Source organism: Brassica rapa, chromosome A05, assembly GCF_000309985.2.
Source record: "Brassica rapa cultivar Chiifu-401-42 chromosome A05, CAAS_Brap_v3.01, whole genome shotgun sequence".
In the NCBI taxonomy this organism is placed as follows: Eukaryota; Viridiplantae; Streptophyta; class Magnoliopsida; order Brassicales; family Brassicaceae; genus Brassica; species Brassica rapa.
This window is the reverse complement of record NC_024799.2, coordinates 15,768,122-15,780,579: the sequence shown is the minus strand read 5'-3', so window position 1 is coordinate 15,780,579 and position 12,458 is coordinate 15,768,122. Positions and strand designations below refer to the sequence as shown.

General features: G+C 40.8%; 1 protein-coding gene across 1 annotated transcript; it reads right to left on the bottom strand.

The window, feature by feature from the left end:
* Window positions 1-2,539: 2,539 nt before the first annotated feature.
* LOC108871885 lies at window positions 2,540-3,385 on the bottom strand. The gene is made up of 2 exons (XM_018658906.1): window positions 3,115-3,385; window positions 2,540-2,796 (listed from the first exon to the last, which is right to left on the bottom strand). Exons 1-2 carry the CDS (start codon window positions 3,383-3,385, stop codon window positions 2,540-2,542), a joined length of 528 nt encoding a protein of 175 aa, XP_018514422.1.
* Between the last annotated feature and the right edge of the window lie 9,073 nt (window positions 3,386-12,458).

Here is a 12,458-nt window from a genome sequence, read left to right as displayed (position 1 = left end):
GCCTTGTATATTCCAAAAATAATTACACACATTATTAGTCATATATTATTGCAATCTAAACCATTATAAAATTACAGCGTTATAATATACTACCTGCAAGTGCTTCATTTACGTTTGTTGGAAGTAGCTATGCAAATGCAAAGGGAAGTAGTCGTTGCATAAAGACATGACAATCATGACTCTTCATCCTGAAGAACTTTTGACCCTTTTCAACACATCTAGAGAGATTTGAAACATTCCCATCGGGGAACTTCACTTCTTATGCCACCCAGTTGAACAACACCGACTTTATTTTCTGAAAATAATCTGAATATCGTAACGGTCACTTGTCCATTGATTTTTATATGTAACTCACGTCTTGAGCAAATATCCGGCAAGTCCAACCTCGATTTTATGTTGTCTTTTGTCTTCCCTGCGATATTCAATATTGTATTCATGATGTTCTTAAAGAAATTTTTCTCTATATGCATCACATCGAGGTTGTGGCGCAGAAGAAGATCCTTCCAATATGGCAACTCCCAAAATATACTCTTCTTGTGCCAGTTGTGATGAACATCGTAAGAATCAGGTATTACGAGGGACATGTCAATTACCACCACAACGAACTGTTTCGTTAGCTCCATATTAGTCGATTTGCGCTTCAATTTGTTCTCCAGTTAGATATGGAGAAGGAGTGTCTCTCATAACCCTTTTGTGCCTAAACAATTTCTTGTTTCTTCGGTACGGATGGCTAATGGGAAGAAATCGACGGTGACAATCGAATCAACTTGTCTTCCTACCATTCTTCAGTTGAAACGCATCTGTCGTTCCATTACAATATGGACAAGCTAATCTCCTATGTGTAGTCCATCTAGACAATATCCCATAGGCAAGAAAGTCACTTATGGTCCACAAAAGCATCACTCGCATCGTAAAATTCGTCTTCGTTGAGCAGTCATACGTCCTCACCCCTGTTGACCACAAATCATTCAACTCTTTTATCAGTGGTTGTAGGAAAACATTCAGAGACCTTTTTGGATGATTCAAACCATGTTGTATGGCAACTCCCATTGCATGCACATCTCTGGTGGCAGGTTGTATGGCGTAAGAAAGACTGGTCACAATGAATATTGTCTGCCTGACATTCCGAATGGACTAAATCCATCTGTGCATAATCCGAGATACACATTCCGGCTATTGGTAGCGAAATCCGGATGTACTTTGTTAATATGTTTCCAGGCTCTTGCATATGATGGATGAGTCATCTCACCATCTGTCTGAGTATGCTCGGCATGCCATCTCATCTTTCCAGCAGTCTACTCTGATTGGTACAATCTTTTCAATTTGTTTGTAATTAGTAGGTACCACATCCTTGCGGCTTGAATTGTGGCTTCTTGCAAAATCGACATTCTTCTAACTTCTCATCATCTCTCCAGTAGATCATGCAAGTGTCGATGCAAACATCAATTAGCTCCGAAGGCAACCTAAGACTATAAACCAGTTTCTGAATCTCATAATAAGAATCAGCAAACACATTGTCTTCCGACAAATAATCTTTAAACAAGTCTGACCATTTATTCATGCAACTTTCAGATAGATTGTGATCAGTTTTAATATTCATCATTCTAGCAGCCAACTACAATTTTGAGAGACATTCTCTACAACCACTGTAAAGTGGCTGATTCGCCGCATTTAACATTTCATAAAACTTTTTTGCATCTATATTAGGTTCTTCATCTTCATCATGAGCTACGAATGCATCAGCTACCATTTCATGAACCCTATCATAATCTACCATATGCTCCTCCCGATGGTAACTATGTTCGTTATGCAAATGATGATCAACCGGTTCTTCCTGAAAATTGCTATTACTACTACTAGCTTCATTCTGATCATAACTATAACATTCTCTATGTTGAAACCAGATATAGTAATTTGGCGTGAAACCTCTATTTATTAAATGCTTCCAAACATTTTCACGATTTGCCAATTTCGAATTGTTGCATTTCCGACAAGAACATAACATCTTACCACTTTCTTGGGCGAGCAGTGTGGAATCTGCTTGATGCATAAATGTCTCCAGCCCCACAAGGTATTTTTTTCGTCACTCTCCCGTTAGCATCTCTATGCATATACATCCACCTCCACAACTCGAAAATATTCCCGGAGCCCGACATTTTTTTTTCTTGTTGGTGTGTTTAACATGATGTTCAAACATCCATATTTATAGGAAATTTTTGAATCTGGTAGTTGTAATTTTCCTAGGAGTTTACGACGAAATTTAGTTAGGTGGCCGAAAAAAAACGTGTTACAACTATAAAGTTGGTGTATTTAAAATTTCCTCGCTAAGTAGACGTAAAATATTTCCTCGTAACGTACACGCTACATTTACGTCGAGTTTACGAGGAAAGCGTATTCCTCGTAAAAGCCACGTGACATTACATCGACTTTACGATGAAATCATTTCGTCGTTATTTTACGAGGAATTAATACTTATTTTATATTTCCTCGTAAGTACCTCGTAAAGTCGACGTAAATTTACGAGGATTAGTTTTCTTCGTTAAGTTTCATCGCCAAACTTGTGTTTTCTTGTAGTGTTCATCCTCTCGTGAAAAACCGCATTCTTAGACAAAGCAATAGTGCTTTGAGAGTCACAATATATCTCCACCGAGTCTGGAAGAAAACCTAGTTCTTTAGCAAAACCTTTCAGCCAAATCCCTTCTCGGATGGATTCAGACAATGATATGTACTCGGCCTCTGTTGTTGAAAGCGCTACCACCTTCTGAAGCTGAGACCTCCAACTGATAGTGTTGCCTCCTGCAGTAAATACTATGCCATTTACTGAATTTATGTTATCCCTGTCTCCACCATAATCCTAATCAAAATACTCTTTAACTACAAACTCCCCACTATTCTTGAAACATAACCGTTTATTCAGCGTTCCTTGAAGATATCTGAGAATCCATTTAACCGCTTTCTAGTGTTTCTTCAGTAGCTTGCTCATAAAACGAATAACCAATCCAATTGGATAAGCCAAGTCAGGCCTAGTTCATATCATGGAGTACATTATATTTCCAACTGCACTTTGATAAGGAACATCTTTCATCTCTTCAAACTCTTACTGAAACTCCTTGCCTGCAGCTGACTTCAAACTGAAATGAGCACCCATCGATGTGGCCACAGACTTGGCTTGATCCATATGAAAATTGGAGACAGCCCTCCTTAGATATCCTTCTTGAGAGATCCACAAACAACCCTTCTGTCTATTCCTCTCAATCTCCATTCCCAGTACTTTCTTACCATTGCCTATGTTTTTCATCATAAACTTGCTTTTGAGTAACTCCTTGAGCTTCTGAACGTCACTCTTGCTCCGTAATGCAATTCGTTCATCATCCACATAAAGCATCGAATATACCCATGAGTCTTGATCCACCTCTTTCTAGTATACACAATGATTATACTCGCTTCTACTATACTAGGTCTTGATCATAAAATCATCGAATCTTATGTTCCACTGACGTGGTGATTGTTTTAAACCATAGAGTGACCCTTTTAGCAAATATACCTTTTCAGGATACTTCTTATCATCGAATCATTCAGGCTGCTCCATTACAATATATTCCTCCAAATGACCATACAGAAAGGCTGTTTTTACGTCTATATGTTGCAGCTCCATATCATAGTGAACCACTGCAGACAAGATGTATCTTATAGATATGTGTTTGACCACTGGTGCAAAGATTTTTTTGTAGTCTATCCCATCCTTCTGCGAATAACCCTTGGTAACTGACCTCGCTTTGTATCTAGGAGGTTCAACGCCTGGTATCCAAAGTTTTCTCTTGAATATCCAACAGCCCTCTGACTCTTGGGTCTGTCAATTAGATCCCATGTCTCTTATTCTTCTTCAATGACATCATTTCTTCATTTGCTGCTTCGGTCCACTTGTCACTGTCTTCATCTTCCATTGCTTCTTGATAAGAAGATGGTTCTTTACCTCCATCTTCTACAATAAGACACAATAGTTAGGCAAATTCATTTTCTTCATCAGACATCTCCAGTCGTAGTCAACTAGTCTAGCTGACAGTCTTGTACTTCTCCTTTCTCTGTCTGGCTAGTTGGTATCCTCCCACCGGTAGCCGACTCACCTTGGACTTCAACATTTTCATTGTTATCCTCACTAGGACATTGTCCTAAATTTATTGGTTCTTCTTCTTCACGAGGACTTGGCATTTCAACAGCTAGAAACCTTGATGGTAAAAGTTTGACTGTCTAATATTGAGCTGTCTTCACTTTCATGTTTCAAGGTCATGAACACAACCTCTTCTCTAAATTCACATTTCGACTTATGATGCATTTATGATCTTCCAGAATCCATATCTTGTATCCTTTAATTCCTTCAGGATAGTCAGTAAAGATTCCTTACTTAGCCCTTGGATTTAGTTTCCCATCACTTGTATGCACGTAAGACAAAATTCAAATCTTTTTATATCAATGCATGCCTGAAGATCCAGGTTAAGATCCATTAGTACTATTAGCCCTGGACATTCGGTTTTGGTTCGGTTTCGGTCTGGTTAATTTGGGTTTCGGATTTTTCGGTTTTGGACTTCAGGTAACCAAACAGGAGCCGCCCAAAAATTGGTTCGGATCGGTTCGGTTTCGGTTCAGATCGGATAATTACATCAGGAACCGGTAACTACCCAAACATTATCGGGTCTGATTCGGTTCTGGTTACTTTTGTACTCAATTTACCCAAAAGTAACCAAACTACCCAAACAAAAAGTATCCGAATAACCCAGAAAATACTTGAAATATACATTTTTTTTAGAACGTTAAAGTTTATAAAATATTGTTTAATTTTAAAACTATAACTAATGAAATATGAATTTTTTAGTATTTAGTTCAAATGTAACAAAATATTTTTTGGATTTATAACATCATTTAAATATGTATTATATTTTGGGTACCCAAAAGTACCCATTCAGTTATCAATTCGGTTCAGTTTCGGTCCGGTTACCCGTAATATTTTAAGATAGGAACTGTTCGGGTTATTATATTTTCTAGTTTGGTTTCTGATCGGATAATGTCGGTTCGGTACGGTTTGGTTTTTCAGTTCCGGTTAATTTTTCCCAAGCCTAAGTACTATCCAAAGGGGTCCACATTCCTGACGTTTTCAAAAATAATCGGGTTTAAAGAAAAAGTGTTGCGAAAATTTATAGCATCCAAAAAGTTGTGAAATGTTTACAAAACCACCCACTATATGTACTTGTATTATGGTTCTGATCGGATCTTCACTTACAGGATGTCGTCGTCAGCCGGTGAAGACCATGGTGACAGTCATGAGCTAGGTGGACTAGGGCGGTCGTTTTCGAGAGATGTCCGGCCTAGGCGCACCATAATGGGGAAGGTGGTACCTGCATGGGGCATCCATTGATGAGGACCAAGCGCAAGACCCCACAGTGTGATTCGGTGGAGGACTCGATGCGTGAGAATCTTTAGTTCCTTCCAGAGTCATCTGAGTCTGAGCCAGAGGTGATACCAGCCAAGCGAGGAGAGGGCCGTCCAAAGAATGAGAAGCCGGAGCCCGGTATGGAGTGGGTTCCAGTGCCGCCTCTTGGGGAGCCGCCTAAGAAGAAACAGGGACGTCCGCGAAAGTCATCGGTCCCATATGAAGACACCTCCAACGGGAGCCCGGAGCCGTGTAGGTGTGATGTCTTGGTTCAGAAGGTTCAAAAGCCACACACGGTGGTAGATTACCTGGAAGAGTTCCTGGATACAGCAAAAAGGTGCAAACCAAAGCCTGTGGAAGAGTGGTGCCGGCTGTTTAAGGCGGGGCTCCGCAAGGACATTCAGGACAAGCTAGATGGTGCCCTGGCCCTCTGTAATTCGCGCTGGTAAAGAGGATAGCAGGGCAAGCGATAGCCGCGGAGGAGTGGTTCGCGAAGATGGATGATGATGTTCAAAATGCTCCCTATGATGATCCAGAGGAGGACCCATAGCCAGAAGATGACGACCCGGAGCCTGCAGCTGGTTGTGCCAGGGTGGTTGGTCCTGGATCAGAGGCCGATCGTGTCTCTCCACATCATTATGGCTAGCTGAGGCCTTATGATCATTTCATAGGAGTAGGAAACATGCTTTTCTATTTGTTTCATTATTTGATTGTTGGCTTTGGTGTTTTTCCATTTATGTAGGCATTCTGTGATTGTACAGACGCCTTGAGCTTTCTAAACTATTGTTGTCCTACTCCATTTCATTTATTATATTCATTCTTTGGTTTTAAAAGATCCCGAGCAAAGTTGTTTTTGCCTTGTATGTGTCCCTTGATTAATGTGTGATTGTGTGAATCCATTTTTGGCCGTTAAGTTTGAAGTCTGGGGCTTGGAATTTGGGGATGAATTTCAATTAACAGAGGAAGAATTGTAACGGCCCGAACCCTGGCCCAAAAAGTTTTATGAGGGAATGAGCTTCTGTAGGGCCCTTTTGGGAAAAAGACCAAGGGTTCCCTGCAATTTCTTATAAATAGAGCTGCTCCCCTTCTCTTTTGTCTCATTTACAAATCTGAAGCGGAGCTCTGCAGGAAATTCCCAGAGACCAAAACCCTGGCCATCAAGTCTTTCTCTCTCTTCGCGCTGCTTCCCTCTCTCTCTCTTTCTCCTCACCGTGTACTTTCTCTCTCCTTGCCTAGTAGCCGCGGGTTGTGCTGGTGGCCACGTGGTGTGGTGGTGGCCAGATCTAGGCTAAGGTGAGGTGATTCAAATGATCTCTATACTCCTCTACGTTGGATTTAGGTCTTATTAGACCATGTTTGAAGTTAGGTTGCTAGATCATGATGATTGCTAGGGTGTGATGAATGGATGATGTTGCATAAGAACCTTCACACTATTTTAAAGGACTTAATGGACTTCCATGTGTTGATGTGGATGAATGATTATGAATAATTGCTTGTGTGATTGGTTGCTATGATCTATGTGATGATTGTTCAGTGAAATCTAGGTTGCTAGAAAGAACTGCACACCTAGGGTAATAGCAAATATTACAATTGATATCACATGTGATTGATAGATGGATGTAAATGAGATGTACAATTGGTATCAAATGTTATGAATGAGAATGTGAAGAGTATTGATTATGACACCGAGAATGGGTGGCATCTAGTGAATGAGACGGAACCTAAGCGTAAGAGGACAGTAGCCTAACATGAGGTACCCACGGGAAGTAATGAGAAAGACTGTGTAAATTCGGTGACCGCAAAAGGCGGGATAGAAAATGTGATGGCACCTAAGATCGAGTAGGAAACAATTATGGCTATTATGACTGGGGTGGCAGACAGAGCCGGAAAGGGCCAACGAGCTGCAACTTAGATAGATATCTAAGAGCTGGGAGACAATGGTTGACGTAAGATCTCCCAGGATGGGCCGTCACCAGATCTAGGCTACGGTGAGGTGATTCAAAACCAGTATGTTCTCATGATCTCTATACTCCTCTATGTTGGATTTAGGTCTTATTAGACCCTGTTTGAAGTTAGGTTGCTAGATCATGATGATTGCTAGGGTGTGATGAATGGATGATGTTGCATAAGAAACTTCACACTATTTTAAAAGACTTAATGGACTTCCTTGTGTTGATGTGGATGAGTGATTATGAATGAATGCTTGTGTGATTGGTTGCTATGATCTATGCGATGATTGTTCAGTGAAATCTAGGTTGCTAGAAAGAACTGCACACCTAGGGTAATAGCAAATATTACAATTGATATCATATGTGATTGATAGATGGATGTAAATAAGATGTACAATTGGTATCAAATGTTATGAATGAGAATGTGAAGAGTATTGATTATGACACCGAGAATGGGTGGCATCTAGTGAATGAGACGGAGCCTAAGCGTAAGAGGACAATAGCCTAACATGAGGTACCCACGGGAAATAATGAGAAACACTGTGTAAGTTCGGTGACCGCAAAAGGCGGGATAGAAAATGTGATGGCGCCTAAGATCGAGTCGGAAACAATTATGGCTATTATGACTGGGGTGGCACACAGAGCCGGAAGGGGCCAACGAGCTGCAACTTAGATAGATATCTAAGAGCTGGGAGACAAATGTTGACGTAAGATCTCCCAGGGTGGGCCGTCACGAGATGGGATGTCTGTGAAGCGAGCCGTAGGTCCATACGTATATGTTACTTGGAGTTGAGTTGTCGAGTCAGTCGGGTCGGTTGAGTTTATGAGTAGAAATGGCTGAGTTCTTGCAATGAATGATCGTCAGGTTGATAGATATGTACCAATAATGAATATTAGGAAATTATAAGTGGCATTGTTTGATTGTAGTGGCTAGCCAGCCCTCTTTCCCGCATCGAGTAGTGTAGAGTGACATGTGGGAAGGCTGGTCTACATTCACTTCCCTGAGTAATCTCAATTGCTCATCCCCTCCATTTTCATTTCCCATGTATGCATGATTATAAGTAGAAATATGTGGATATGGGTGGATTGGTATTTCACAGAAGGATTGCATCCGTCGACTTTCGGGACCAATAATAAGACACGTCGGGTTGTCTAAAATGAATAGACACGTGTCCATAACATCCGTTCAGCAACCCCGGTCGGACGCTAGGGGAGCGGGGCTTAACAGTTATAATCTAAACATAACTCTTAAAATCACGTGCATTTTTTACTTATACTGCAAAACATAAAAGTTGAATTTTAATATACTAATATACCAGGTGTATAGTAAATTCTGTACAATCCAATATCGAAATGTATTTTCATGTGTTCAAAGAAAAAATAGCATGAATATGTTCTGAATGTTCTCTTTTCCCTATAACTCAATCAATTTTTATTAGAGAAATTAGGTCAAATAACAAAAAGTAACATAAATATGAAGCTTTTAAATCAACGACTGCTGCATACTCTCGCAGCTATTGTGAGAGTCGCTCTCGAGCTGAGCATGACTACAGTGATCGTCGTCATGAGCGTTTGGTGGAGAGACCATTGCGCAGGCCAGGAGACAATTGTTTGTCTGACTCTGGGTCAGGCCACAGTCAGCGGTATGTACCCTATCAAACCATGAAGCCACAAATATGGAAAGAAAAGATTAGCCGTGTGGGGTGTAGCAGCAGTAACACTTCAACTGATCTTGAAGTAATGGATCTCGGTCTCATGAAGCCACCTACCAGGACAGAAATTTATCATTACATATGGCTGGAGAGTCTTCTGGTCATGAAGATGCTCCTCGAGGTACTGGCAAGAAGCTAGCAAGCACCATTGTGTCACCATATCACGTGAATAATGATGATAATGTCAACGTTACGTTCCGAAGTAAAAGTTCTACACGTGCTTTGATTTCTCTCCTGTGGAGAAAGAGACACGTGCTACTGATTTCCCTCATATTCATAATAATGATTTGAATAAAGGTCAAATTATAGAAGCTTTGCCTGACATGGGTATTGGAGGATCAGGTGTGGGGGCTCAACTTCATGATGCAAGTATGGACGTAGATGATAGATGATCAAGACGAGGATTTACTTGGAGAGGAACTCAAAGAAATGGAAGAGCCTCATCACACCGCATCAAGTTCAAATGCAATGGCAAAAGGTAGTAAGGCCAGATCGTCAAACAAAGGTCCTTAACGCCATGGTATTCCACGTGGAATGCCAATTAGAAAAGCAGAATTCCTTCGTCGAGGATCTCCAAGGAAACGCTCTACATCCATTGGTTTACCTTCTTTGGGGGAAACCGAACATCATCGCCTCCGACATAGCAATTCCAAGAAAGCTAGAACAAGTTCTCACAAGTTCACTGAGTTGGAGGGGTCCAAAAAAATCCCAAAAACTTATCCATGAAGACACTCAGTTGGAACTGTCGAGGGATTGGGAACGACCTCACAATTCGACGCCTTACGAAGATGTGTCAGAAGCATCGCCCAGGACTTGTGTTCCTTTCTGAGACGAAGAACAGAAGGCTGTTGTTGCAAAACATTCAGGCCGACTTAGGATTTGATCATTTGTATACTGTTGAGCCACTTGGACTCAGCAGAGGTTTAGGTTTATTTTTTATGGATGAATTTCAAGTTAATGTTTTATTTTTGAATAACCGTATGATTGACATTGAGGCAGTCACTAATGGAATAAAAGTCTATATGACGTTTGTTTATGGGGATCCTGTACTAGAAAGACGAGATCAAGTTTGGGAACGTCTCACGCGTTTCTCAACAACAAGAACTGGACCTTGGTTCATGATAGGGGATTTTAATGAAATTACGGGTCACAATGAGAAGGAAGGAGGGAGACAACGTTCTGATAGTTCATTCATGCCCTTTAGGCAGATGCTTAATGATTGTGGGATGATAGAGTTTCCTTTCTCGGGGAACATGCTCTCATGGGTAGGAAAGAGAGCAGGAATAACAACTGTTCGATGTCATTTAGACAGAGCAATAGGAAATGCGGATTGGCATGAGAAGTTTTCTCACTCGACTGGGAAGTATATGAGGTTATGAGGATCGGACCATCATCCGATTCTTGCAGACATTTTTATAAAGCCAATGAAGAGATCAAAAAATTTCAAGTCTGATAAAAGATGGCTGGATAATGAGGAGCTAAGGCAAGTCATTCTAGAGGAATGGAAATCTCCTTATTTCCCTCCCAATGCGACTATTATGTAACACATTTCTAGCTTCCGAAAAGCTTTGAGCGAATGGAGGAAACAACATAATGTTAACTCGGCGAAATTAGTGGAGGAGCTTAAAAAAAAGGTGGAGGGTTTGTACGCAGATGATAATGCTACAATTGAGAAAATTGCAGCAGCGTTGAATCTCAATTGCAGCAGCGTTGAAGGAACTTTCTGATGCTCTTAAAGCAGAAGAAATGTTCTGGAAACAGAAGAGTCGAGTGTTTTGGCTGAGAGAAGGTGACAGAAATACAAAATTCTTTCACGCCTTAACAAAGCAAAGAAGAGCGAGGAATAAAATCATGCAGCTCTTGGATGCAAATGGAAATATAATTGAGGATGAAGAAGGATTAGTAGCCATTGCTACTAGTTACTTTAGGCAGATCTTTGAATCATCTAACCCTGAAGACATTGAAGAGGCACTAGCTCAAGTCCCTACGACGATCACTGGGGCATTGAACGACAACCTTATAGCTCAAGTCACTCAATGGAAGGTCAAATTAGTGCTTTTTGCGATGAATCCAGATAAAGCCCCAGGACAAGATTGGATGACTGCGCTTTTCTATCAGAAATTTTGGGAGATTGTAAAGGAGGATTTAACTCTTATCGTTAATAAATTTCTTTTTGAGGGGATGGTGGCGAATGGACTGAATGATACAAATATATGTTTCATCCCAAAGACGACAAAGCCGAATGAAATGGCTCAATTTAGACCCATTAGCTTGTGTAATGTTAGCTACAAGATAATCTCTAAGGTCTTATGCCAGAGATTGAAGAAAGTGCAACCAGGCTTGATATCAGAAACACAGTCAGCTTTTGTTGCTGGAAGACAGATTTCAGACAACATTATGATTGTTCAAGAAATGTTCCACGCTCTGAGAACTAAACCAAGTGGACGCAATAAAAGGATGGCCATTAAAACGGACATGAGCAAAGCATATGACATGATGGAATGGTCGTTTATTGAAGCTGTCATGAGTAAGATGAGTTTTTCAGAGACATGGATTACCTTGATAATACGATGTATTACGTCGGTGAAATATAAGGTACTCATGAATGGTAATCCAAGAGGAAATATTGCTCCTGGTAGAGGCCTACGCCAAGGACATCCTTTGTCTCCTTTCATTTTTAATCTATGCACAGAATCGCTCGCTAGCCTTCTCAATCATGCAGAGAGCCAAGGGAAGATAACGGGGATGCGCGTCACACGCGCGTGTCCTTCGGTATCCCACCTTCTCTTTGCTGGTGATAGCCTTTTCTTCTGTAAGGCGGAGCCCCATGAATGTGAAGAAGTAATGAAAGTAGTCAGGAAGTATGGTAAAGCATCAAGTCAATGTATCAACTTTGATAAATCGTCCTTACTCTTTGGTAAGCGGATTAATGCAAATATTAGACAAGAGATTAAAGATGCACTTGGAATACAAAACGAAGGAGGAATGGGAACTTACCTAGGTATCCCAGAAGACATAAGTGGTTCCAAGTGCAAACTTTTTGCCTTCCTCAAGGATAAGTTGATGCATAGAGTGAATGGATGGACAGGAAGATGGCTCTCAAAAGGAAGGAAGGAAGTGCTGATTCAATCCATTCTGCTTGCTCTTCCAACTTACGTTATGTCTACTTTCCTGCTCCCTTTGGAGATATGTGAAAACCTAGCAAGTGTCATTGCTCAGTTCTGGTGGAGTTCAAATCCACCAAAAAGAGGAATACACTAGGCGAAATGGTAAAAAGTATGTTTACCAAGAGAGGAGGGTGGGATTGAGTTTTGTATGATCCATGAGTTCAGTGTGACACTATTGGCAAAACAATTATGGAGGCTTGTTCAA